Here is a 27613-nt window from a genome sequence, read left to right as displayed (position 1 = left end):
CAGGCGGCGGCGGTGTGGATAGACTCTCGGTGTGTGTGTCTGTGTGTGTGTAGGACCCGCAGCGTGTGAACCACACAGGTAACAACACAACACAAACTTTAACTCTCTCTCTAATAACAAACCTGTGTGTAGTCGAGCTAGTTAGCCCACAAACGAGTTAGCTGCTTCCTCCGAGCTAAAGGCTAACAAGCGCAATGTTTTTAGCATCCGAGCTATTTTTAAAGTCACAAACACTTCTTGTAAATCAGTGTTCAGATCCTGTACTTCGGTAAAAGTACTTAAATACTCAATACAAGTCCTGTATTTAAACCTCAAGTATTATCATCAAGTGGATAGAAGATGAGATGGAAAGTAAAATGATTTAATATTCTATCTAGATTATTATACAGCTGCATTCATGAATATATATGTTGCATTTTACCAGTTGGTGTTTTTGCTGTTATATAACCACACCATTATTATTATTATACAGTTATGCACTGTTTGGTATTTTAATCTGTAAAGTTAGAGCTGTCAGACAAGTGTAGTGCAGTAAATGTACTTAAATACTCATTACAAGTACAAAGTCCTGCATTTAAACCTCAAGTATTATCAGTGGATAGAGGATGAGAAGGAAAGTAAAATGGTTTCATATTCTATCCATTAAATTCTATCTAGATTATTATATACAGCTGCATTCATGTATGTATATATATGTGTGTGGTTTGTATTATTATATACAGTTATGCACTGTTTGGTATTTTAATCTGAAAAGTTAAAGCTGTCAGACAAATGTAGTGCAGTAAAAAGTACAATGTTTCTTCCTGGGATGTCGTGGAGTACATTTAAATGTAAAGTACATGGTGTAGTAGTGTGTACTTAACTTTATATTAAGATTGCGTACACGTGTATGTTGCATTTTACTGCGGAAGATGTTAAAGGTTGAGCTCATTGGAACTAGTTCATAGACAGTCGGGAAGTTTAATCTGCAGCAATTCATATTCTGTAAGTTTATCATGTGCATGTGCATAAATACCTGGAGTAATATAAAGTACAAGTACCTAAGATGTGTACTTTAGTGAAAGTAAATGTCCCCCACTGCGTTTAGCTTGTCAACAAACATCAGGTTGTATTCAGAGTCTTCTAATCCAACTCCACATCCTCCCACTGATAGTGATATCTGCTCAATTAGTGTTGACCTTGAGTGTTGGCATCTCTTTGCAGGTTTGTTATCAGTATAAGCAAATACACAGTTTGCACCTATTTCATGTTTGAACTTTCACTGGCTACTGTTCAAGTGAATCCAGCAGATAGACCAGTTCACTGTGGGAGAGGTGACTGGGAACCCAAAGGTCAGTCTGACTTATCGTCACTGGAGCAGTGCTCCGAGGAAAGACCCATGAAATCTCCTAAGATACTCAGATTGTGAATCTGGACAACATGGCTACAGAATTATATCAAGATAACACTTTTCATTTCATTTTTTTATTGATAATTATCACAATAAATATCACATTATCCCTTTTTTTAAAAGTTTAAAACAGATTTATGCTCCTAAGTCAAGGTCATGGTTTGAATCTCTTCTTTATGAGTAGAGGAAGAAAAACATTTGATAAACAACAAATACTCTCTACTATTATATTGTTTTTTTTACAGCTTTGCTCGGATCGTACCAAACACACAGTCAGCAGACCAAGCTTGGAAAATACCTCTGGTTGGCACGGTTACCAGGCAATTCCTGATGACTGGAGACTTTTCAAAGCCCATTGTAAAGCTGCCTGAACTGTGTCCAATGAGCTTGGCATCGATCTAAAACAAGCACAACACAGTGCTTTGCTTCTGAAAAGAGTCATTAAGTTGTTATAAAAAAAATTGGTTCTTGTTATTTGAACTTCATCCCATTAGCTCATTATATCCTCAGTTTAATTATATGGCATTTAGACATTGTATTTGTTGAAATTTCGTTTTTTAAGCTCAATAGGAGAGTCATAATATTGTTGTATTACTCACTCCTGGTTTGGAAACACATCATCCAAAAGGTAAAAGTTCAGGTTTCTCTATTCAACCATTTTCTTTCTCATATTCCTGCCTCCTGTTCTCATTATCTACAGATTCTGTGGCACGTTCTGCTCTTGAGACACAGGTACCTGGTGGGAACCCTTCAGAAATGTGGATGAGTACTTTTGCCCGTTTGGCCCGGCCGGCCTTGCGGAGCCGCTCCCCCGCCGCGGCCTGCCAGGCTCTCCGGGCTCGTGGTGGACCGGGTCCGGCTGCAGGTCCTCCGGCCTCTCTTCTGACTTCAGTGCAGCTTCGTGGGCAGCAGACCATGGCCTCGGCCTCGGTCCCGGTGGCGAGCCAGTCCGTGAGGCACGCCCGGGCGCTGGACGAGCCGCGGATGGTGGAGGTGGAGTGGGACGATGGAGACACCAGTCTGTACCCGTTCACCTGGCTCAGAGACAACTGCCAGTGTCCACTGTGCACCCTGCAGTCAGCTCAGGCCAGGCAGCTGGTGATGTGCGATCTGGACATCCACACAGGGATCGACTCTGTGGAGGTCATCAATGACAACAAGGTACTGTTTCATATAAACTGTACAATTGTTCTGTGTTAAGAGAGAAGCATTAATGTTTAAATTCTTATCCAAGCTAGCTGTGTATATGTCCAAAGACCTCTGGCATACAAGTAAGGTTTTTTACATTCATAGTGCATCAAGTTTATGGTGCATTAAATACAAAATTAAACATGTCAAACAAAAGGCTGCATCCTGAGATCCAAGCTCTTAACCAGGTGAATAAAATTGTCATTTTAAATAATTTGAAATATCTAAATAAGGTTTTACTTTTGGAAAAGAATAGAACAATTATTTAGGAGCTGCATGAGGAGCCTCCTGTATCTAAGCATGTAGATGAGGTACTTCATATCCACATAGAAACTGAAGCAAAGTAGCGCACAGAATATATCTCAACTAGGGCTGCAACTAACGACCATTCTGATAGTCGATTAGTCACCGATTATTGAAACGATTAATCGACTAATCGGATTATGAATGACACAAATTCTCAATTGCTCTTATTTAGCAAACAGCTTTTAAATTTAGCTTGAGGTTGTTCGAGGCATGTGATGACTGAAAATAAAGACAATAAAGATTGATACTTCATTAAAAAAAATGTCTTTTAATAAACTTTGTTGCATTTAAGGGTACAGTTGACACAAAACCAAAGACAAATCAAGTTTTTGTCCATTTAAAACCAAGGACTGGCAAAGTGCTAATAAAAAAAAATAATTTAAATTTAAGTTTCCCTTTTTACAGTGAACCAAGAACAGGCCAAGTGCTGGTACTAAAAATAAATTAAAAATCAAGTATCCATTTTTCGTGTTAACAAAAAAGGACAGGGAAAATAACATTAATAAAAACATCAACAAACGAAACTACAGTCTTCTTCAGACTAAATCATTTTGACTAAAACAAGACGTTTGTCAGGCAATAGGATAATATTTCGCTTTTAAACTCCTTAATAAAAAGTTAAACCGTATTGTTGTAATGGATTCTAGAATCCTGCGCACAGGTATAAACGTGTTTATATAACATCTGACAGAGGCGAGTCCGCATCGTCTCCGTTACGAAGTCACACTTGACTCCTCCTCACATGCGCGTGTCCTGCTTCCATGGAGAGCAGGTCCGCTGTACAGATATTGCAGGTAGTTTTTTTCGGGCTGTTACGGGTGAAGTTCTCCCGAACTTTTTACTTCCTGGTGCGCGACTGCGCGCAGCAGCGGACGCCGACATCGGTCCATGTTTTATCGCTATTGCACATGCGCGACTTTCAGAGATAGGAAGGGAGCGAGATGGCTCACTCCTCAGCTGCTTTCATCAGCACCTCCGGTAAAACGACGTTTAGTACCGGTGCGCGGCACGAGAAACACGTGCTATGACGTCACCAACGAATCATCGACGAGTAAATTCGTCGGCGACTATTTTGGTCATCGATTTTTGTCGACGACGTCGACTAATCGCTGCACCCCTTATCTCAACTAATCTATATCTATCTGCTCTACATGTTTGTAGTGTTCAGTTGTAGTAGTACAGTTTGTAAGAGTTTCTAGTTGTGGATAAAGAGACAAAGACGTTAAGATACTATTTATAAAACAGTTTGTATAATGTTTTTACATCAGATCTCTGGGAAAGACTCAATTTCACATTGTGTTCCACTTCACTGGAAGTTTTTACAAGATATGAATTATGTGAATCCTCCATTCAGCACTGAAGCACCCACGTGTTGTTGATGTTGGATATTACACTAAACTTTAAAACCTTTTTTGGCGGATTGTGTGACCAATCTGCGTTTTGTGTCTCAGGTGTCGGTTGTGTGGCCGGACCATCACACCAGTGTGTTTGACTCCGAGTGGCTGAGGAGACGCTGCTTCTCCACCGCTGCCAGACAGTCACTGCAGGAAGAGCTTTTCCTCAATGGTGAGTCCAGTTTTTTTTAATTTTTTAATTTCGAAGTTAATGTACTTTAACTCTGGATTTTAGAATTTCATGTGGTGAATTGGTGCTGTGAACTTTCACCTCTATTCTCTGGGCCCAGCTCCGTCTGCTTCAGCCTCGCTGTACAGATAAGAGAAGAGAGGACTTTACTTTCTGTTAACTAGGAATTCTCTCACCACTGCCACGTCTACAACTTGGACACGTTGACATTACAACATAAACACATAAACTAAAGGCACGCTGCTGGCAGAGAGATACGAGGGTAGTTGCACAATCCATGTGTAAGTCTGTTGTTATGAAAGGATTTAAAGTAGAGTTTACTGGGGACAGTCAATAAATAATTGATTTGTTTAGTTTTGGTTTCACATTGTAATTTAAAAAGCACACTTAAGAGATTTTGGATTATAGATGAACGTCTGGTCATCATCCCCCACATGGGCTTTGTCTAACTATACATGTTATTGATTGGTGTATGTGTGCGTCTGACACTTTGGCATATTGTCAATTTGACTATTGGTTTTTCCGTTTGAATGGAGAAAATAATGAACTGGTTGACTTCGTTGTTGTAATATAATGAACATCATTATATTGTCATTGGTCCGGCATCTTTCAAACCCGTTATTTTGGTTTGGACTAAACTTAAAAAGTCCAGAGTTTACGGACCAAACAACCTCAGAGTCTGGTGAAGGAACTTCTTTGTACTTGTATCTGAAGCCCAAAGCAAACTTGTGTAAATCAGATGCATAAACACACAATATTTATCGGAGCAAGCGTTCGATCCTGCAGCTCAGCAGCATCATCGTGTGACACTGTGATGTCAGAAACCAAGCGGTGATAACATGAGCTGTCACTCCAGCCTCTGGGTTCAGCCTCACTGACCTGCGGTGCTGTGGTTTTGCTCGGTAGCGAGTTCGACCACATCCAACCTCCTCCATTCACCGGCTCCTCCCCTCAGCTCAGCTGGGACTTAAGGGACTGAACTGGTTTTTCTGAGCCAGAGATCAGAGAAAAATCTGTGTTTTTACAAATCTTCAGCTTCATTAGCTTCTGTCTGGCTCTCTGTTGGTTGGTAGATTGTTTTCACTCCAGTGTTCCTGTTTGCACTTTCACATATCAGACCTAATTCACTGGGAATTGATAGTTTTAAGCTGTAGACCTGTGTTCAGTTAATTCTAATGCGAATCGTACCTGCTGTTTCACATGGGAAACTCTCCAGTGGCAAAGCAGCAGGAGGCTTTTATTGTAAAGAAGTTTTGGGAAATGCAATGTGTTTGTCACCAACTTAGTTGTACATCATTAGCGGGGCTATTCTTCAATCAAAAACAGTTATATGGATAAATTCTGTGCTATTTGTCAGCTCAGATCAGTTTAAATTTGCAGAAAGGAAGAGTAGAAGAAGCACAGGAAGTCACAGTGAGTTGAAAAGAGTTGTAGGTGTACTTTGCAAAAGCCACATGATTATTGAGTAGATTGTAAAAGAGGGTTAATGGTGTTTGGGTCACGCTCAAACGTCTCTACGACAGAAGTGTCTCCTCGTTGTAATGTGGACTCTCGGTTTTGTCTTGGTTGGTCTGAGTCCTGCTGTGTCATGTTCTCTCCCCTTGTGTGGCCGTCATGCTCATGTCCTGGCCTGCGTCTCTATTGTGTTGGAAGAACACACAGAACTGTCCAAAAGACAAAGAAGTTCCACAAAGGGGTAATTTGCAATAGATGTTTTTCATTTGTCACACAAAATGTTGTAATATCCCAAAGCCCTAAGAAAGGATAGACTACTTCTGTAATTGATTGATCTGACGTTGACGTCCTGGTCCTTTGCTGCTTGTTAATGAAAGAGTTTGTCAAAGTTACTCAGCTAAAATTTATTTCACCCAGACATTACTGCAAAAATTAACAAAACATCCAGTGTGTGATTTTTCATTCTGGATTGTGTTTCTTCTTTTTATGCTTTCAAGAAGTTATTGGCTTCATCTCCATCTTCACTTCTCTTTACGTTTGAAGCTTTTACAAAAGTATTGATCAAATACATTTTGCTGGCAACAGTTGTCCTTTCTTTTGATGCACAACATCAAAATAATATAAATTGGGTATGTTTACAACAAGAACAACAATTAGATTTAAAATTTAAATTCAAGAGGTAAACATGCGGTAACAGCAGGAACAAGATGCTTGTTCACATCCATTATGTGATCAAGCATCAGTTCTCTCGTTTTTTGGCTGTGAAATGAAAATGTCTGTATTTTCCCTGCTGACTTTTTTCTGGGGGAAAACGATGCACCTGATTTAAACTCTTCTTTCCAAACCCTTTCTCCTCAGTAACACAACAGGGTAGTAAAGGAAGGACGTTCTTTCTAAACCTGGAGGGAGAAGTCTTTTTACAGTACATTTACAATGGGCCCAATACACTTTACAGTCCTGCCAGACAGCAGACGAGTCAAACGTGGAACAAGGTAGCGGCTCTTCAGTGGAGAGGGGGGGATGGACTGAAGTCAGTTTGTGTACACACACGTGGTCCTGAAGGACCCACAGGGCTGAGTGGCTCCTGCTCCCTTCCAGACTTATTAAGGGTGTGTGTGTGTGTGTGTGTGTGTGTGTGTGTGTGTGTGTGTGTGTCTCAGAATTCCTCCTTTCGTGTTGAAGTGTAAACAGATCTCCCTCATAGCAGATAAGTGATTCTGTCGAGTGGATTCTTCTCCGCTCAGAGTCCAGCGGCGAACCTTGAAGACGCTGCTAAACCCATTCTCCTAAAACACAATACGAGATGACGCACAGGTATTTTTATTTGGGTTAAATTATTTCCCCCCTGAAATTCCTTTACACAGAAAAACAAGACCACATTCTCCGAAAGATGTGTAATGCACAGCTTTCACCTCCGAGGATTTCCGTGCTACTCCCACCGCTGAGCTTTCGATGACGTTAACCCAGCGAAGCGTATAGTCCACACTTTGAGTTTCTGTTTCCTTTTCCATGCAGAGCACCGAGACTTTACAGGCCCGTCCCTGCCTGTTAAAGAGTTCTCAGCAGCGAAAGTGAAGTGTGCTCAGGATACCAGGAGGTCAATATGATAATTGGAGCTGTGGGGATATTATTCAGCCTGCACCGTGCTCCCCTTTTTTACGTCTGGGCTAATGCTTTTTTCTTCTGCTTTTACAGTTTATATGGAGTTGTGCAAAGTTGAACTGCAGTATTTAGTATCTGGTTGTTATACAGTCCCAAATGTAGTTGATTGACATTGAAATGTACTTATCACACATTGAAGAATAGTTTTCAATGCAGTAGTGACATGATTAGGTCGACTCTGGGATCCTGTTGATACGTTTCCATCATTACCAGACACTAAATTGTGTATTTCCAGGGTTTTTGGAAGCACATGAGATTTGTCAGCATTTCTGGTTTATTGGCTTTGGACATTTACTTTACACAAAACCAAATAGCGGTACAGTATGTCTGCACGTAAGGTGGTGTTAGTGGACCCCTCTGAAAAGCTGACATCTGTTTAAATGTGAACGTCTCATTCAGAACCCCTGTCTGCCTCCGCCAGATGGAAAACCTATTTCGACTTGAGGGTCAAGAAAAGATCTGCATGTTCTTACCAAACACAAGCTCACCAGTATTTCCTTCCCTGGGAACAAGCAATTCCCTGAGCCTGTAGGTATGTGTAACCAGGAATTTAAACCCAAACTGCCCGGTGTCTACGACTGAGGGGATCTCACAGAAATTTTCCTACTGAATCTCTAAATATCCACATATACAGTTGTCATTGACTGGATGCTAATTCTGGGTTTTGACTCACTTTCATGGTCAGGTTTTTGAATTTTACCACATTGGTTGCACGGTTGTTGGCTTTTTTGCGAGAGAACAAAGATTGTTTGCAGCTGTGCGTCATCTATGGGTCTGTCTTCAGTGGGACGTCTTGATTTGAATATATTTTTTAAAAGACAAAAGACTACAAACGGCCACCACAGTCCAGTGCTCTGGGTTTTTCTCTGAGCCAGAGCTGAGGCCTGGCTCCCCGGTTGGAAAGGCCTGTTTGTTGGTGGATCACCAGGTCCACTGCTTTAGTCTAGACTGGAATATGTCAAAAACTATTCGATGGATTACCCTGAAATGTTATACTTATATTTATGTTGCCCAGAGGATAAATCCAAGTGATGACATTCCTGGTTCCGATACCACGGATCCTAATTTCTTTGGTGTTCCCCCAACTTTCCTCTGTGGTTTTGAGTGAACTGTCTAACAGATATTGGCAGGATTGTTATGATATTTGATTCAAACCTTCATGTTCCCCATGGGAATAAAAGTTTGGAGCACCACCGGTAAATCAATATTGGTCTGGATATCAAGTGAAATACCTCAAGATCAAATTGTACAAACTCTGTAAAATGTCTTGGCCAATTGATTTTTCCTCAAGTGCAACCACAGGTTTGCATTTTTTGGTCACAACTATTACACTTTTATAGAATGTATATAAACTTTAACATATCTTGTGTATACTACTTTGGTTTATCTACTAGTTTAGTAGAGATTCACGTCCTTAATGAGCCTCTAGTTCTGCTCCAGACTCTGCACTCTCATTTAATTCAGTTCTTGGCGTCTTTAGTCAGGAAATTTAATTTGCTAACTGCTATTTATATGCATGCTCTCAGATTTATATTTGCATCCAACACTTTCATCTTTTCCTGCATCAATACAAGTATTTACACCTGATTCGTTTTCAGCTTCTGTGAAATCCACACATGCCATTTTTGTGCCGGTTTGTCCACTTCAAACCCGTCGCATCACTCGACAGAGACTAATGTCGTCTCCGAACTCCAAAAGCTTGTTTATCACTCACATGCTTATCTGTAATGACTCTCCCTTTCACCGACAATCTGTCAGTGATTTGCTGAAACGGCTGCCAAATGCTTTTAATATTTGGAGCATGTCATCGTCTCACGCCTCAAATTTGGAGCTTGTCATGTTTATTTAGTGGCTTTGTGAATCATGACTAATTTCATGTCACTGATATTTAACAGGCTGATGGGAAATAGGTTAAATGGATTTTCTCAAAAAGTAAAAATATGACAAAAATAGAGGGATCGTGGATTTCTCTCTCATATCTACAACCTCACAGTTGTATATTGTCAAATGGCGTCAGTCCTCTCTCCAAGATCCCTGTGCGACCTTTCATTCATCCAGTGAATCATTTGAAGTGCTCACCCTCGACATAATGGCCATGACATTGCTGTTATAACTCGAGTGATTTGTTTGGATTACCCAAATTTCATCCAGTACTAAAAGGAGCAAAGGGAAAAGGCTCTGAGATCATCCGAAATACTTTTGCACTGCACGTCAAGATTCAAATCCATTGGATAGACGAGAGAAAATTTAGAGAACTGATTTCTGGTTAGAAATCTAAAGTTTTAAGAGTTATTCTAAATAAAATTGGTTTTATTTGGTATTTGTAGGTTATTTATTAAGTTAATTGTAAGGACAGCATAATTGTACAGTGGTTAGCACTCACTGTGGCCCACGCCTTGACTGACTTGACTCTAAATTGACCATAGCTGTGACTCTGTATCTCACCCATATCTGATGACCTGTCCAGGGTTGTGCTCATCGCTGACCCAATGGGATTCCCTCCAGCCCCCTCACGACCCTGGAAAAGGTATGGGTCATGGTTGGGTCCCGTGTGGGTCTCTCAAGTCCATACCTGCAGGTGTTTGCTCCAGGTCTACATACTTGAGCTAATTAAGGTGGCAAATAAAGACTTAGCCATGAATTAGACAAGGAGTAAAACAATAGAAATTAAGGGAGTGGAGTTTATGAGACCCTGAGGACTTTGGGTCTTTCCAACGTCTCTTCAATGTGTCCTGACTCACCGGAGAACAATATAGGATTGATTCAGCCAGCTGTTTTCAGCACTTGGCCGTCGTCACAATCTTTCACAGAATGAGTAATACCACAAACCTACCACAGAAAGGCTGAGTCGTAACCAAGTATCCTGTGAGGACTGGACACATCTGCTGTGTCCTCATTCAGGAGCTGAATCAGTCGTTATTTCTAGACTCAATATGTCAGAATTGGCTCGTCCCATTTGAAATTTCTCTTCCAGCGAATGAAGCGTCCTCATTTTCACAATTGGAAGAAACACAATACTCAGAAATCCGTAATCCACTGTTGTCAATTGTGATTTTGAAGTGAAGCATCGTAGCTCAGAAATTGAGGGAAATCGACAATTTCCAGTTTACACCAGCTCCTGATTTTGGAAAGACGTGGAAGTCTGGAGTCGATTATCTGGAGCAGAGCGATAACTGACCACTATTAATGTTCCACACACACAGACATTTGTAAAGGTAACCTCATGAAATATAGCTATTTGAATAATACACATGTTAATTGCACATTTTGTGAAATGCATTGTTGAAAAATTCCTAAAGTTGGTTATGCCAAAGACTGGCAATGAGATTTCTGTCACTCTAACAGCTGTACCTTTTTTATGTCTTCCTCTGGCCTTCCAGAAAATAATCCCAGTTACTAGTCGCGGCCAAACTATCTGTTCTTAATCGGTCTCAGCTGAAGGAAGATCTCTGTGAAGCATGAAGTTTTGACAAAAGCCATACACGCCCCTAAATACAAGGTGGAAGATATTCTCTGGCAGTGTGCACTTAATAATTGACTTTGATACTTTACTCATGGTGCTTGGGGGAAACACGTTGATGCTAATATAGGACAACTTCTCCGCCTGCTTGACAAATCGAATGCATCTGTCTTGTTGACCCAAAAACATCACAGAGGACTTCATGTTGCTCCAGATCTCTGCTGATCATTAACTGAAGGAGAGGAAACATCACACCTTTGATAAAGCATCACTCTTGTTATCTTTAATTTACTGCCTGGTGACGTCTGTTACGAGATGGAGATTCAAGACCACAAGAAGTTTGCACATCTGCTGTTGGAGCTAATCCAACAGAGACTGGCTGTGGACCAAAAGGGAAGCTGGAAATGCTAGTGTCCTAAATGTACATTATTATTAATTATTATTCACTTTTAAACTTGATTATTAGTTACGAAAATAGTGACTTTAGCATTCAACTTCAAACTAAACTGTTTCCAGACATTGTTGAGTTTTTCCTGTTACATGTGTAGAACACAGCAGGAGACTGTCCGGGTCCTGAGATGTTTATATATTCTTCCAGTTTCATGTCTGCTCTGTGTCAGAAACATTATAAACACGCCAGTTGTATTATGACGTGGTCTCAGGTGGGACATTTTCTGGACATTTTACCAGGTTCTGAAAAGAAAAGTTCCAGAAAATGTCCAGAGCAACAGAATCAGACATTTGTCTTCTCACATTCAAATCCTCCGACAAGTTTCATGTCCGAAAGCAGCTGCAGTAATCTCTCAATACTCTACTACCTTATACAGTCAGTCAAATTCACAACAGTTATCTGCTCTTACCTGCAACAAATATCAAATTTAAAGAATAAGTTTCTTGGTTAGTCTCTCACTTCCTGTTTTGAGCTCCTACAGAACACGTCAGTCCATTTGAAAGTTATCGTAAACTTCCTGACGGATCGGTCACTTAAACGGACTCTTGAGTTTGGACGTTTCTTCATTAAGTCTGCTGACGGATTCTCTACTCCGCCAAGTAGCAGCTGATTTGTCAATTCTCTTCCTGGCTGCTGTTCCCCCCCCCCCAGCTTCTTGCCATCTGGTCTGGATTTAGTCTTGTATGTCATCACTCGTCAGTTGACAGGATGACTCCTGGAAACAAAGCTGAGGAGGTCTCCTTCGATTGGAAAAACGCTCATGTTCTTCCAGACCTGAGCATCACTCCACACGCCACGGCTCAACCAGCCTCTCTCACACACGCTCTCACACATGTGCAGACGCTGTGTTACCAACCGGAGAGGAATGTTAGGAATTTGACGTTTTAAACTTTCCACTTTGATCGTTTTCATTCGTCAAAATTAGCAGTCATGTTCGGCTGAGGGTTGGAGTGCCTCGGACGTGTCAGACCTTAAGTTGGTAGCCAAACACTTCACTCATCACGTCCAAGAAATGTCTAAATTGTCCCATTTTCAGAAAGTATTACCATTTTTCACCCTCAGTGTTCTCCCAGTATTCCTGTAATCCCTCTTCCTTTGTCATCGCTTTACATCGGACTGCATGGAAAGCTCGGTCGATTATAATGATTGGACGTTTCATTGCTTTGGCAAAGCGGAGCGCCCGCTTGGCTCGTCACACCACACTGAGAGACGTTTGAGTGCAAGTTGGCAAAAAGGACACAACTTGACAAACTACTGCAAAGGCTCGATGGATGGGATTCTGGAAAAGCTAAAGTTGCTGATGGAGAGAGTTGTGTCTGGATTAGTCTGTGGGGGGGGGGTGGGGGGGGGCTGCGGCTCTCTGGTGAGCAAACACTGCTCGGTCTGTCTGCAGAGGGGGGGGGGCGCTGAGGTCGGCCGCCCTGTCACCAGAGACTGAGGCGTAAATAAAGGTGCGTTTGTGGAATCGGTCGAGGGTGGAGCGGGTTTCCTGCTGCTCCATTGACACTCACACACAAACAAAACACAAACACACACACACTCACACACACACACACACTAATGGGTGATGACGGAGAACAGCTTCGTTCTTTTATTTTTCAAATGTCTGCACTCACGGGTCTGGTGAGAACGAGTTTCCTTTTTCAAAGCACAACACAATTTCAAGTCTTAATGAAGTTATTCAATTACAGCTGATTTATAATTGTAGTTTCTCACCAGTTTATGAAACATTGAACACACTATCACATGGAAAACATTAATAATGATTTATTACTTACTGTGAAAAATACGTCAGTTAAAGTTTGTTTGTTTAGTGGTAGAGGAAGTACTAAAACCTCAAAGTAAAGTAATGTAGAAATAGAAATATCACGTTTTTTAAAAGAACATGAGCAAAATGTTTGTTGTGACCTCAGTTGATATCAATAATCATCTTGATAAATGTCCCATTATTATTTCTTCTAAGTTTAAAGAGCACTCAGACCTGCAGTCCAGTGAGAACGAGTTTCTTTTTCAAAGCACAACACAATTTCAAGTCTTAATGAAGTTATTCAATTACAGCGGATTTTATAATTGCAGTTTCTCACCAGTTGATGAAATATTGAACACACGTTAACACATGGAAAACATTCATAATGATTTATTACGTACTGTGAAAAACATGTCAGTTAAATTGTGTTTATTTAGTGGTTGAGGAAGTGCTAAAACCTCAAAGTAAAGTAATATAGAAATAGAAATATCACGTTTTTTAAAAGAACATGAGCAAAATGTTTGTTCTGACTCAGTCGATATCAATAATCATCTTGATAAATGTTCCCATTATTATTTAAGTTTAAAGAGCACCCAGACCTGCAGTGTACACATGGCAACCTCACTTTCTACAATATGGAACATTTATTTTATAAAGTAACAAGTCACTGTGGCTGTCACATAAATGTACAGGAGTAAACACTACAACATCTCTCTCTTCATTTTAGCGAGAAGAACTTTAAAGTGTTATAAAATAGAAACACTTCAAAGATGTTCTCCAGGACAGTTTGTGATTTTGTTGGGGGAATAAATGTTCTTGGCTTCATTCCACCACATTTTTATTGCTGCTGGAAAAATTCAAGCGAGGGATATTTGGGGATTACCTCGGCACAGAACAAAAACTCGGTGATCTCATTTTATTTCCGCAGAATCTCTAAAACTGAGCTTCTTCAATAAACAACAGCTTCAGTCCGTTTTTACAAGGGCCCAGTTTCCTGTGTGTGTGTGTATGTACGTGTGTGTGTGTACGTGTGTGTGTGTGTGTTCCACAGATAATTTTAGCTCTGTGATCAAACTTTACGGAGTCCACACAACAGCTCTGTGGATCCCAGCGGCGACTCGAGGGCTGAAGGGTCTCACAGCCCACCGAGCTCCAGGAGCCGGGGCTTCGGGTTTCCTCATCTGGAAAAGCCACTGTTACAGGCCGAGGCGGGGGGGAACTTTGGGGAGGGGGGATTATGCAGATCTACTATCTCGTCAGGCTGTCAGATGTGTCCCGACATGCACGTGCCAGCAGCTGTCCTGTGAAAACCACAGTGGTTTCTACACAAACCAGCACATGACAGAAACTCTGGGCTGTGGCAGTGTGACGCTCCCTCTCTCACTCTGTGTGTTTCTCTCTCGCCCCCAAATACTTACAAACACATGCTACTTCTGGTGACAAGATTGAGTTTATTGTTCGATGGACCCACAAGGCCGGCCCTTTCCAAAAAAATGATTCGCTTTGATTCCAATTTTCTCTTCCAGTCATTCTCTCTGCAATTTTTTCCAGTTAATTTCCTTTTGTGTCTGACTTTAATGCTTCAGCACGAGCACAGACGTCTTCCAGCATTAATCACCGTCTCCGGCTTCGTCTGTGATGATTAGTCAGATTCTCTTTGTCTCGAGTACAGCCGGCTCCTCAGGAAGCAGTGAAGTTCGAAGCTGTTCTCATCTCATTTTCATATTTAACTGATTAATCTGGTGAGTGGTGCTGATTTGAAGTTTGTTGGCTGCGTCATACTAATATGATTTGGCTTTAACCCCTTATTGCCTGAATTAATTTCCAATTATATATACAAAAAATATTATTTGTGTTTTTGGCTGTCATACAGATGCTAAATTAGGGGGAGATTGTTAATTTCAATATAGCATATACAATAGATATAAATTTAGGTATGAGACAAATAAGCGTCGTTAGGCATAATGGGGCATAACCTTCATTTAACAAATTTTCCAGTCTCTGATATGTAGATTATCATATTGATGCTGCTTTTTCTTGGAATTGAATGACAACATATGTTTCTGTACAATCATTGCTGTCCCATCATCACAGTATTTGAAATTCAGCTTAATACCTCAAAATACCTTTGCTGCACAGTACAGTACCAAGGGGCTAGTATGTATTTTCCACTCCGACCACTAGATGGCGGCAGAGGGCATTAAGACCGGAATGGGGTTTGAGGTGAATTCGCAACATTCGTCTACAAGGGGTTAAAACCAGAATGATGTCCGTCTACTCAAGTGTTTTATCTCTGTATCTTCACCAAACTAACAAATCTAAAGACGACTGTCACATGACCCTTCACATACACTGAGCGTGTGTTGGTTTTAACAGGAAGCAGATTTATTTTCGTGAAAAGCAAGAATCGGGAGCTGATATGAGTTGAAACGAGTTTATTTAGCAAATAAAACGCCTCCGTCTTGTATTTGCAAAGAGTCGAAAGTTAAATATTTCCCTCTGAAGTCAAACAGAGTAGATTTACAGTAAACACGCCTCTGTACTGTCCTCGAATAAATGTTATTTTTCCACTGGAGCTCCTTTTTTCATCTGTTCTAAATCTGCCCAGATTTGTATCCGACAAGGATCTTATTTGTTTTTTTAATCTGCAGCTGACAAGAGCCGTTAAAAAAACGAGCTTCTTCATTATCCTTCACATCTAAGACTCGTTATCAGCGTCTCCAGTTTAGAACAATGAGCACCAGTGAGGAGATGGTCACAGGATAAGGAGGCAGACGCTCAGTTCTTCTGTTCGACCTCCGGGTGAACTCGCTCTGCGGCAGCAACACAAAAAAAACGTGAGTGGTTTTTCAAAACGAGAAGCGGAGCCGAGCTGCAGCCGGGGGGCCGGGGAGGGCCGGGGGGGGTCCGCTCAGCTGAGGGATGGTCACCTCGGCCGACACCGTGAAGCCGTGGAGCTGAAACACCGAGCAGCAGCTGAGCCTCACGTCCAGGTCCAGTTTCACGAGAGCAATTTGTTACATTCTGCTTTTGACCTTCGCCCCAGTTCCTCATTCTCGGCGTTTGTTTCCGTCTGACCGCTCCACAGACTTTAACAAGCAGGACGGGTGGGGGGGGTTCCTGACCCTTTGAACTGTTTGGCCAGAAACTCATTGTTTGTGACAACAGCCTGGAGGGAGGTCAGCGACTCCTGAGGAATCGCCTGGAGTCTGAGTCTGTTGCATCTGGAGCGCTCGGGGGAAAATGTTCAAAACCAAAATGTTTGATTTAAAGATTGTTGCCGCGGAAACTTCTCATTACGACTTAAACTCAGCTTGTTGCATCTTTGAATCTTTGTAGCCTTCAGCGGCAACACTCGACTTTCTTTAAAAGCTGCAGACGCCTAGGAGGACGATCAATTATGCATGACGTTTTCCAGCGAGCTTGTCGTGTGTGTGTGTGTGTGTTTGTGTTTATGTGTGTTTGTATACGTGTGTGTGTGTGTGTGTGTCCTGGCCTCAGCCTTGTCATCTATTTGCGATGCAGCCGTTTGGAGAGTAGTTGTTGTTGTGTGTCGGAGGGGACGGGAAAGAGACACAAAGAGGAGCCGTAAACATCAGACAGGTTCACAATCCCCTCAGTGAAACCCCCCCCCCCAGCACCAGCACCACCTCACCCACCCACCCACCCCCCCTCCTCCAAATGTACTTAGCAGCTGTTTTCTGTGGAAGTCACTGGAGAGAGACTCAGTGGAAAGAGCGGGCGAGCCAGCTGGGTGGAGAGAGAGAGAGAGACTCAGTGGGAGGATTCTTTCCACTTGTGTCCGTCTGATGGAGACATGCTGATGTTTCTCAGCCAGCGATTTGTCTTGAAGTGTTCAGACGCTCGCGTGCAGCGTCGAGTTTCAGCGTTTATAAACCAAATCAGCTCTTATGAGAAGGAGGCCAATAATAGACTTGGATTATATTGATTGATTCCATTTTGCAAAACAAACTAAAGTCTGTCGAACTGTTGACGGATCTGATTGCAATTTCAATTTAGACTGAAAAATCCACAAATTGATGATGTGTCTTATTCAATAGAAAGTTTTCATTCGTACTTGAGTCGATTTGTTTTGACAGTTTTAGCGGAATTTTTGTTTTGAAATATCAGTGATTTATTTTAATGTTCTAAACACAGTGAAACCAAAATTTTGTAAAAACATACACATTTGAACAAACAGAGTAAATAACAACTATCTTAAATCACACGAAAACATCTTTGAGAAGTGTTTTGACTTTTTAGTTTGAGCCATGTCTCATCGACTTACATGGAGGAAACAGGGTTTAAGACCAATTCTGTAACAAACCACCAGGTGGCGATACTACGAGATACTTTGGCTTTTAGGGACCTGTAATGTGTATATATATATAAATACATGTTTATATTTCTCCCATAGTTCACTTTCCACACATTGTTGGACTTTTCTTTATCACGCGTTCTTGAGGGTTAATGTAAATATAAGTTAGTAAATATAAGGTCCGCTTTTGTCAGTTAAACCATCAAAGTGAAGATGTTGATCCTGTTACCTCTAAAATGTTATATTCTTTATTCAGTCAAACTTAAATGAGTAGTTATCATTTATGATTCAGAAAGAAAACCCTGCCTGAGAGCTCGTGGTGGTTATGAGTCTTTGGATCGATGCTCAGTGAAGTAAATCGATTCTAACAGGAGAAGCTGAGATGGAGGAGAAACACTGAAGCTCTGATGAAGTGATGAAACAGTTCAGCTTCATGTCAGGACTCAGATGCTCTGGTGGGAGGAGCTTCAAGTCGGCTCCGTGCAGGCGCATTTTATTTCCTGGCAGACGCACAACAACCAAAAACATGTGAAACTCTTAAACTCTAAACTATTAAAAGTATTATTTCCTCCTTGTCCTTCTTCTCATTTCAGATCGTTATTATTTTGATTCCAATCTGAACATTCCCACCGGCGACTACGAGGAAGTTCTCCATGACGACAAGGCGGCGCTGGCCTGGCTCCTGGCGCTGCGGCGCGTTGGCATCGTCCGCCTGCAGGGGGCGCCGAGGGGGCGCGGCCAAGTGGCCCGACTCGCCGAGAGGATCGGTTATCTCCGGCTCACGTTCTACGGGTGAGTCTGCGTGACGTGCGTCCACTTCTGGCCTCAGCCAAGCCACTGTTTAATAATCTGACTCGCCACTAAATCTTGCTGCTGAATGTTCCAGTTTTCATATTTGAGCTGGAGCGACGCCCGGGGAAAGCTGTTGGAGAAAATCAAACACAAAAGATTTATATTTACATCCTTTATCCCGAGAATCGAACCAGACGGGAAGGTTATTTTTGATAAAAATCTCGATTTACAACGTTAGATGTTGAGGAAGATAAGATAACTTCTCTGCAGCATCGATCCACTGAGCGTCTGCTTCTCCCTTCATCCTCCAGAGTTCATCTCTGTGACTTATTGCCGAGCTGATTACTCGAGGACAGAGACGGAGAAAACAACCTAAAAGCATTCCAGCGTTTTCTCTTTTTTTTTCTTTTTCTAAGCCAGAGGAATTACCTGGTGCACTCAGTCAGAACCGGAGTTCAGAGCGTGAAGCTTCTCCTCTGCCAGCGGATGAGCTCATGCTGCTGGAAGTCAAGCGGCTGCAGAGTGAAGCCGAAGTCCTGAAACTCGTTTACGAGCCGGGCGTCCGAACGAGGCAAACAGAACAGGGACGATAACTCTACCTCATTAGCGCTCGACTCCTGCTGCATCTCAATGAAGTTATCTACTTCAGAGGCGCCGGTCCCCCCCCCCCCCCCCCCCCGGGATCCCTACAGAGTTCATCTCATCTTTTTTTTTGCTCCAAACAGCCGAATTGTCGCCGCTGATCTGCTAAAACCAAAGTTAAATAGTGAACGTGGAGTTTATTTAATGAATATTGTCTTTGTCCTCAGGCACACGTGGCAGGTGCAGGACAAGAACATGGCAAACAACTTGGCCTACACGTCCAAGCGGCTCAGTCTCCACACGGACTACCCTGCACTGCACTTCTCACCAGGAGTCAGTCAACCTTCACTTATATGGAATCACTCATGAATTCATGCTCTTGTTTTGACTGCAATTTGGCTTTTATGGCCACAAGAGTTGCTTAATGAGCATTTGTGTGTGTGTGTTGGATGTCCTAGGTGCAGTTTGTGCACTGCATCAGCCAGGCCGTGGAGGGGGGGGAGAGCGAGGTGGTGGACGGCTTCCACATGGTGGAGCTGCTGCAGAGAGAAGACCCCGAGGCCTTCAGGACCCTCACCTCCACCCAGGTGGACTTCACCGACATGGGGAGGGACTACTGCGACTTCCTGCTGCAGTCCAAGAAACACATCATCGAGTGAGTCACAGCACATGTTGTGGTTTCACTCTCACACATGTACACACACGTGTAGCATATGTGTTTGAGGCAAAGATTCAGACCCAACACAACACATTGAATCACAAGGAAAGATGTGTATCTCACCAGCGAGGGCGGTTGTGTGGTTTGAAATGCAACACTGCCATCTGCTGGTTGGGTGATGTTCTCAACATGGCCTCACACTCTCAGAGCAGCTGTGTGTTTCAGCAGCTTTGTGATTAGTCATTGAGATGTTGAATAATCACACACGTGCATCAAATAACTGTGAATAATACAAAATGTCAGTAAATACTCAATGTTTAATTTTCCTGTGACCAAGGTTATATAGTATGATCTGTTCTGCAGCCGGCCACCAGGTGGCGATCCGCTTCACCTACGTCTTCCATCTTTATATATAGTATTATAATTAGGGCTGGGCAAGTTAACTCGTTTTAATCGAGTTAACTCATCACTTATTTAACTCAGACATTTATTTTATCTCGCATTAACTCAGGTTTGATTATTTATTGTTTTATTGTGAAAGTCAGGCTTTTATTTTGTGAAAGTCTGTTGCTGACTGCTGCGGAACCGGAAAAAAGAAAATAAATGGCGGATAAACAACCATGGATAAGGGTACGGAGCTTTTACATGGCCATTTTCATTTTAAAGTTCTTCCAGACGGCGGAGTCGACAGAACCAAAGTTATTTGTAGCAACTGCCAAGGTGAATTTTCTTATCACCGGAGCACTTCCAGTCTAAAATATCACCTGAATGCAAAACACACAGTTGATATCAGCAAATCATTCAACGAAACAGCGAGTGGAGCAAGGCTTCGGCACAATACGTTAGACGCAGGGAGGAGTATACATATTTCATAATGAAGAGGATAACATTAATGCCCTGGCAGTGGCATTGAGCTTTAACTTTGTATTTGCTTTGATAACATTGTTAAGTTGAGATTTACACTGAATATTTTATTAAACTGCTACTGTATTAAATGCTGATATTATGGCACTTTCGTTCATATGGCAGAACATTGAAAATAAAATTGCGCTATACACTCCTTTTTAATTCATTATTGGATTTTGCGTATACAAATGCGATTAATCATGATTAATCAGGGAAATCATGCGATTAATCGCGATTAAAACTTTTAATCGTTGCCCAGCCCTAATTATAATGTAATATTAATGTGCGTTACTTCTGTAGTATGAATATTTTCACTTTTTCATTGTATTTTATTATACTAAACAAAATATCTGCATTTTTCTACCATAATTAACTGTATTTTTATGGCACTTTTCTTAACAAACCTTCAAAATTCTCATTAGTTTTAGAGTTTTTCTTCTGAAACTTAAAATTGACCTCTTTAGATTATATCAGATTAATCCATCATTAAAAGTAATCAGTTGTTACTAGTGTGTTTGATGTGTTTGCTCTGATCAGCAGTCAAACCGTTTTTTTTAGTTAAGCATTGAATGAATTGATCCATCGACTGTAAAACTCTCGTGTTTGAATTGATTTCTCTTGTTCTTCCTGAGCAGCGTCGATAACAAAGGCCGAGTTGAGAGGATCAACTTTAACAACGCCACCAGGGACTCGGTGCTGGACCTGCCCGTCCACCAGGTCCAACCCTTCTACCGGGCGCTGAAGGCCTTCACCGACCTCATGAACCGTCCAGAGAACGTGGTCTGCTACACCATGGAGCCAGGTCAGTGGAGGACACCTTTCAAACCGATGTGTAGAAGTGTGAGAAGGGTAGAAGGAGTGAACATGTGAGCTCATCAGAGAAAAGTCATAGAACAGGAACCGAAAAATCTCCAAATGGTCATAAAATTATAATATTTCTATTCTAGCTAGTATTTTTTGCCCTTCCTGGGATTTAATGTTCCACTTAGTTCTCATCCTGAAATCATTTGTAGGATGTTTGGAAACCAGAACAGTGGAAACAGCTGAACCAGTGAGAACAGTCACACTATTCCTCGTCCAGGCTCCACAATGCAACACAACAACAGGAGGTGTGGGTCCGTCTGTCGTTGTGTAATCACGGAAAATTAGAAAAACAAACCAACTGTCACAGAAAGATTGAAGCTCGGCTGAAGTGGAGACGTTTGTCTATTGAAACAAAAACCAGAGAAGAAACAGCTGCAGATAAAAACCTGAATTCTGTGTCGACTCTGTAACGTCAAAGTGAAAAACATGAAACAAACAGAACATTGAAATCACGTTGTAGTTTTGTCGTTTATTTTATGTTTTCATTCCTGTTGCACGTGTTTCTTCTGCAGTTTAATGACACCAGAGAATAAATTAACAACAACTGTTAAATAGGACAAATAAATTCCTAATATTTACTGAAAAGCAGTGGATGGAAACGTTCTCAACATTTGGTGAAGATTTAAAATAAATTTGGATTAAAAATTCAACTCATGTTTTTACTTATTTCCTTGTGAGGCTGATGTTTGCAGCTTTAACCTGTTTTTCAGCCTGATGTGTAAACACAAGTATTTTAATAATAATACCGATTATATTATATGATAAAACATAACAGAATATTAATATGAAGCCATCAAGTGGTTGAGATCTTTTTTTACAAGTCAGGTGGAAACATGGAGCTGATGCAAACTGAATAAGCTGAATGAAGTGGAATAAAAATGACAGAATTAAATATCTTATCTTATATTAAAACAATCTGAGAGTCGAATGAAACATTTCTTCACATCTGAACTCTGCGTGTTTGTTGTATTTCAGGCGAGGTGGTGACGTTTGATAACTGGCGTCTGCTCCACGGCCGGAGGAGCTACGTCACCCGGCCCGACAGCTCCAGACACCTGGAGGGCGCCTACCTGGACTGGGACGAGGTCATGTCCCGCCTCCGGTTGCTACGCAACATCGTCCACAAGCACACATGAGCTCTGCAACTAAACAGTGACATTACATTTTTTTAAGAGAACCTTAGCTACAGAATAGGAGCTAAACTACATATTGGTCTTAAAGTGCTTAGGTGATGGGGCAAGGTGCAACGGTTCATGTTGTTAACAGTCGAGAGCCGAAAGTCGTACACCAGGGATTTATAAAGCAAACTAACGGCAACACTACAATGCAAAGACAAAAGTTTTTTTAAGGATTCATTTCACTGCCTTGTCTTGTCCAGCAGGGGCTGCTGTAGACGAAACATTGTATAAGATAATATTTTATACGTGTATAGTTTTCTACATTGATCCGGCTTCTTCAAATTATCATTATAATGATGATTTTGAGTAAATTGTCCTGGTTCTTGTTAAAAATCAATTTAATTTGCACCTGAGTTAAGTTACAATCGGCCATTTTCTCTGATATCAAATATCGATAACGCTACATATAAATGTTCAGGTGTTGAAACTAACTGAGTCTCTTCTGAAATGATCTCTGGGTGAATTATTTTTCTCTTGCTGCTTGTTTGAGAATCTTTGTTCCGCTGGTTTTTAATCCTCTTTACATTCAAATCCCTTAAAGCTCTGAATTCTCCGTCAGTCTGAATCTGAAAATGCCTTAGTCCTGCAATCAGAGAGCAGGAAACCAGTCGTCCCAGTCGTCCCAGTCGAGGTTTCCCCTGTTGAAAGTTGAGGTTGTGGTCGTGTGGTGTGAACTCTCAGAGTCCGGATCAGGAGACAGGAAGTCGTGTAGTGTGACGCTTCTGGTTCCGAACTGTCGCTGTTCAACATTTGTAAATTAGTTTGAAGTTAAGAACTTCTCTAAATAACCTGGTGGCATCTGACCAGGTTCGGAGGTTTCAAGAATCTGAGTCCAACCACATCATACTTCATTATTATTAGTATAAGTTTCCTGTTTCTGCTTTAATGTGAGATTTCAGATTCTCAGGATGAAACTTGTTTAAAACTCTTGTGCCTTAATGTGATGGAGGTGAAGTTTCTGTTAAATATAAAAAACATGGCCAGTTTGTGATCAATTCCTTCTCTAACAGTTAAAGAGATTGAATTTTAGTTTACTTTTTAAAAAAAGCAACGTTTTGATTTTTTAAGTCTTTAATTTTTCCTCGAGTCACTGACATTGAGAATGTTGTGTCCATGGCAACAGGCATCGGTTTGGTTAGATTGACAGCTCATCGTCTGCAGCTTCTTGTTTGTTTTACAAGTTTTTGTTTCTTTTTCTCTTTTATGTTGTGTTAGGATCAAAGTGTTGTACAAACTGTTGTTAAACTAAACATCACTCGCTTGAATAAACGTCATCGAGTTGAAAGGATTTTCTCCACGTCTGATTCTTAACCTCATCACAGCGTTCATGTTCTCATCTGTCCGTCTCCAGGATGAAGGAACGGGTTTCCACCTCCAGGTCGTGTGAAGAAATTCCCTCGGTGCGATATCGTGTTCACAAGATTCAAACATTCCTTTGAACTCTGAGATGAAGAGATTTTTGTGGATCAAAGGTCACTGTGACCTCAAAACATGAGGGAGTTCTCTTACATTTGGCAAAAATAATCTTTGATTTTGGTGCCTGGAGGTCAAGGTCACTGTGACCTCATGTTCTGTGAATGTGATTTATCAGGACAGCCTGTAGGGACTTAATGGATCTTAATGTAAAACAATAATTATTTAAATTACCGATATTTACCGGTGAGATATGATTGACTGAAAGAAAACTGTTGGGTCCTGGCTGAAGTTCTACTGAGTTCTACAAAAAACCACAATGAATCCACAGAGCCTCATTTGGGACAACTTTTATTTATATTGCCAAAGCTGTATATATTCTATAAATACTTTTTCAGATACTGGAATACTTCCACCTTGCATCTCAGTAGTTGTGACTTCTCTTTACAGCAGCTGGCCAAGTACAATGACAAGAGATGAGCTGGAATAATCCAGTTTAAAACAAAAGAAAAAACTCTTTAACTTAAGCAGAAAGAGCCGAGTCTTGATCCCGAACCAGTTTCACACACAGCTTCAGATCCGGTTTGGTCGCGTTCACACCGACATGCGGTGTCACTTCACGAGAGGAACAACATTTCATCCAGTTTCCTTTTACACAGTTAAGTTACTAAAAATACCAGCATGTCAGAATCAAAATAAAAGCTCTTTCCAGTGACATGGCTGTACCGATACATGTATATTGCTGATCAGGAGAAAACTGTTCACCACAGGAATGCACACGTCCACACACAAATACACACAAACACACACAATTACACAAACACACACTCACTCTTGTTGCGATGGGACCAGATTTAACACAAAACAGAGACATTTAGAGACGGTGTGTTTTCCTCAGGGAGCCGGAGAACAAACTGTCGGCTTCAACACGTCGGCCAAGTTTGTTTCTAACTTTTTGGATGCAGTGATGTCAAAGCAGCTGGTTTCTCTCGGTTGTTCAGTCCGGTTACAGTTTGTTTTTCTTTACTAACATATTGATCATCATGTCTGATTTCTATGGAATTTTGTTGAGCGTTGGGACTTGACCCCAGAACGTTTTAGGTCACATCTGGATAAATGAGCAGATCCAGGAACTTGTTGAACTGCTTTCTTTGACATGGTGAGACAAGGTGTTTGTCCTCTGAGCTGTTTTACATCATTAGTTGAACTTTTCTGACTTAAGGATTCGCTAATGGAAAATAATCATTACTTCGGAATGTGATGACAGATTCTTGGTCCTTCTTGGATGGATGTAGAGAAAGTGGCTTGAAATAAATACCTGGATATCATTTTCTTTATTAACAAGTGAAACTAGGTCCAGTTAAGTTATTCTAAACTCTGATTTTCATTTGGATAAAATCTACATTGGTCTCTGACGAATCTAAAGATAATAAAGTTTTAACTCTGCCGCTCATTTTAAAAAACGCCTGCTGTGACATCACTGTTTGGGGGTGTGGCCTGAGTGCAAAGCGCCCTGTGGTTTGTGCAGTTTTTTCCTGTTTGTGATCCGAAGTAGATTCACTTTTAAAAAGACAAACACTAAACAGTCATGTCACATTGAATCGTCATATTCACATCAATCGAAACGTAAAAAAAAAACAGGAACAAAAGAAATCTTACATCTTACATTCTCCACCCGTGAAAAGCCAGTGAACTCCACTAGCTCTGGCAAAGGCTAACTACTAATTAAGTATTGCACATCTAGCAAATGAACAATTGGTAACATTACTCTTTTTTTCCAGGGAAATGTACAGTCAATAAATGTATATATATTAAATAAATACTATATATAGAAATATATATATAATATTTATTTGTCACGGGAACATGCAGCTGACAACAGACCACGGACGAGAAGTTTTACAGCAGAACTAGAACAGTTGACTCCGCCTGGTGGCCGAGCCGGAGAACACACGTCTGAGAACACGTCACATCACCGAAGGGTTCAAACACCTTGTAAGAAGCGTGTGCATGCGGAGCTCCGGTGTTGGTTACACAAGTTTTTTCAGCGCAGGACCCGCCCCCCCCCCTTCACCAGTCTAAACTTGGAACAGACTGGAACTTTACAGTAACCACGGGAATCACAGAACAAGTCGTACGGAGACGAGACGAGAGGGGGTCAAGAAGTCAAGGCTGTGCACGGGACCTGCATGCACTGTGTGCCTCAGGATGGGGGGGTGAGGTGGGGGGGGTGGGTCTCAGTTGAGTCTTGGCAGCAGGAACGACAGGAGACGTTTCACAGAGGAGAGTCTCTGGAGTTTAAGGAGCAGGCAAAACATTTAGGTCATCAGAACGACAGCGAGGACGAGGAGGAGCTGGAGGTATTTACATGACATCACGGACCAAACACGGCATCACAAGAAGATCTAAAAGGGGAACGGGGGTCTCGTATATACACGGGAGAGGGGGTGGGAGGGGAGAGAGGGAGGGAGGGAGGGCAGGGATCGTGTGCTTAGAGTAAAACTATGGATTGTCAGAAGTCTGTGGTTTAAGAGCCGAGATGCCGTTTCAAGTAGAGAGGCACACAGAGGACGGTACGGGGGTGGGAGGGCGCGGGGGGGCGAGGGAGGTGTGGACTAGCTGTGAAGGGGTCTCGGCGAAATGATCTTGGGTTTCCCTTCCGCCTCCTTCCCCTTCACGGCCGCCACGTAGGAGAAAAGGCAGAGGACGGAGTAACAGATCTGATGTGCCTGCAGAGGAGAAACCAGGAAGTGAGGTCACGTCTGTGGTGAAAGATCACAAGCTGCTAAGTATCTAAACTCGAGATGTAAAAAACATGTCCTGTGGAGACGCTGACCACTAAAAGACACTGGGGGGGGTTCCCTCAGTGGTGTTTGGTTGAACATCTCCAGCTCTAAAGGTTCAGTTCAGACCTGGAACCAACATCCGTCCTCAGAGATGAGATCACATGTCCACGAGTTCATCTGTTCACATCTTCAAAAATGTTTTTCCTGAACGTGTCTCATGTTGTGATCAGATCTCACTTCTCTGAATGAGGTTTAAGGGTTTAGAGCTCAGGACACGTTCAGGAGTGAGTTCAGACCTGAAGTGATCAGATCTCTCAGGACAGATGTTGATATCAAGTCTGAACTGAGGTGGAGCAAAATCAACCATCAGGCAAACCAGGATGTAGAGATTACTCAATAAATTCAAATTAGAGTCTCTCCAGTTCTCCTAATGAACATGAAATAAATTAAACACTTAAATTCAACGTCAAAGATACAGGAAAATCTCCACAGGGCATCTTTTAACATCTTTCAATATCTGTCCTTAATCTGAATTTCACATTTGCTTGAATTCAACTCAGAAAACGTTCCGATTCCCCAGTGGAATTCATGTTAACACTTTATTTACAAGTAGAGAATCAACAGTTTATTCCCAGATTATCTCCTGGGAAGTTTCCTGGAAACAAACACTAGAGGACTCACCATGGGCGTCTTGTACTTGTGGATCACCACTTCTTTAGTTTCAGGAACTACGCCGATGCAAGAGACAAAACACAGAGTTCAAAGGCAGCAGGAACCTCAGTGAGTTCATGTCTGAGACATCTGGGGTTTTTTACAGAGATGGATCAACAAGGTGGTGAAGAACTGAAGAGGAGAACGTCGGGTGTTTGACAA

At 41.6% G+C, this 27613-nt stretch overlaps 2 protein-coding genes across 4 annotated transcripts in view; one reads left to right on the top strand and one right to left on the bottom strand.

Moving 5' to 3' along the window:
* Window positions 1–23829, top strand: bbox1 (butyrobetaine (gamma), 2-oxoglutarate dioxygenase (gamma-butyrobetaine hydroxylase) 1). Its single transcript, XM_061068160.1, has 8 exons — window positions 1–78; window positions 2091–2551; window positions 4336–4450; window positions 18155–18353; window positions 19163–19268; window positions 19394–19590; window positions 21135–21301; window positions 22339–23829. Exons 2-8 carry the CDS (start codon window positions 2147–2149, stop codon window positions 22497–22499), a joined length of 1350 nt encoding a protein of 449 aa, XP_060924143.1. The 5' UTR covers window positions 1–78; window positions 2091–2146; the 3' UTR covers window positions 22500–23829.
* Window positions 23830–26403: 2574 nt separating this feature from the next.
* The window catches only part of madd (MAP-kinase activating death domain), a 51073-nt gene continuing 49863 nt past the window's right edge, over window positions 26404–27613 (bottom strand). For 2 of the 3 annotated variants that reach the window (XM_061067704.1, XM_061067706.1), the window contains 2 exons: window positions 27422–27468; window positions 26404–26683 (listed from right to left, as the gene is read on the bottom strand). In XM_061067704.1, coding sequence (XP_060923687.1) covers window positions 26570–26683; window positions 27422–27468 — 161 coding nt within the window. In that variant the 3' untranslated portion in view covers window positions 26404–26569. The remainder of the gene's footprint in view (window positions 26684–27421; window positions 27469–27613) is intronic. The other variant, XM_061067705.1, reaches the window with a different exon arrangement.

Source organism: Limanda limanda, chromosome 3 (assembly GCF_963576545.1).
Source record: "Limanda limanda chromosome 3, fLimLim1.1, whole genome shotgun sequence".
NCBI classification, from domain to species: Eukaryota; Metazoa; Chordata; class Actinopteri; order Pleuronectiformes; family Pleuronectidae; genus Limanda; species Limanda limanda.
The sequence above is the reverse complement of the archived record's forward strand: the minus strand, read 5'-3'. Positions and strand labels throughout refer to the sequence as shown.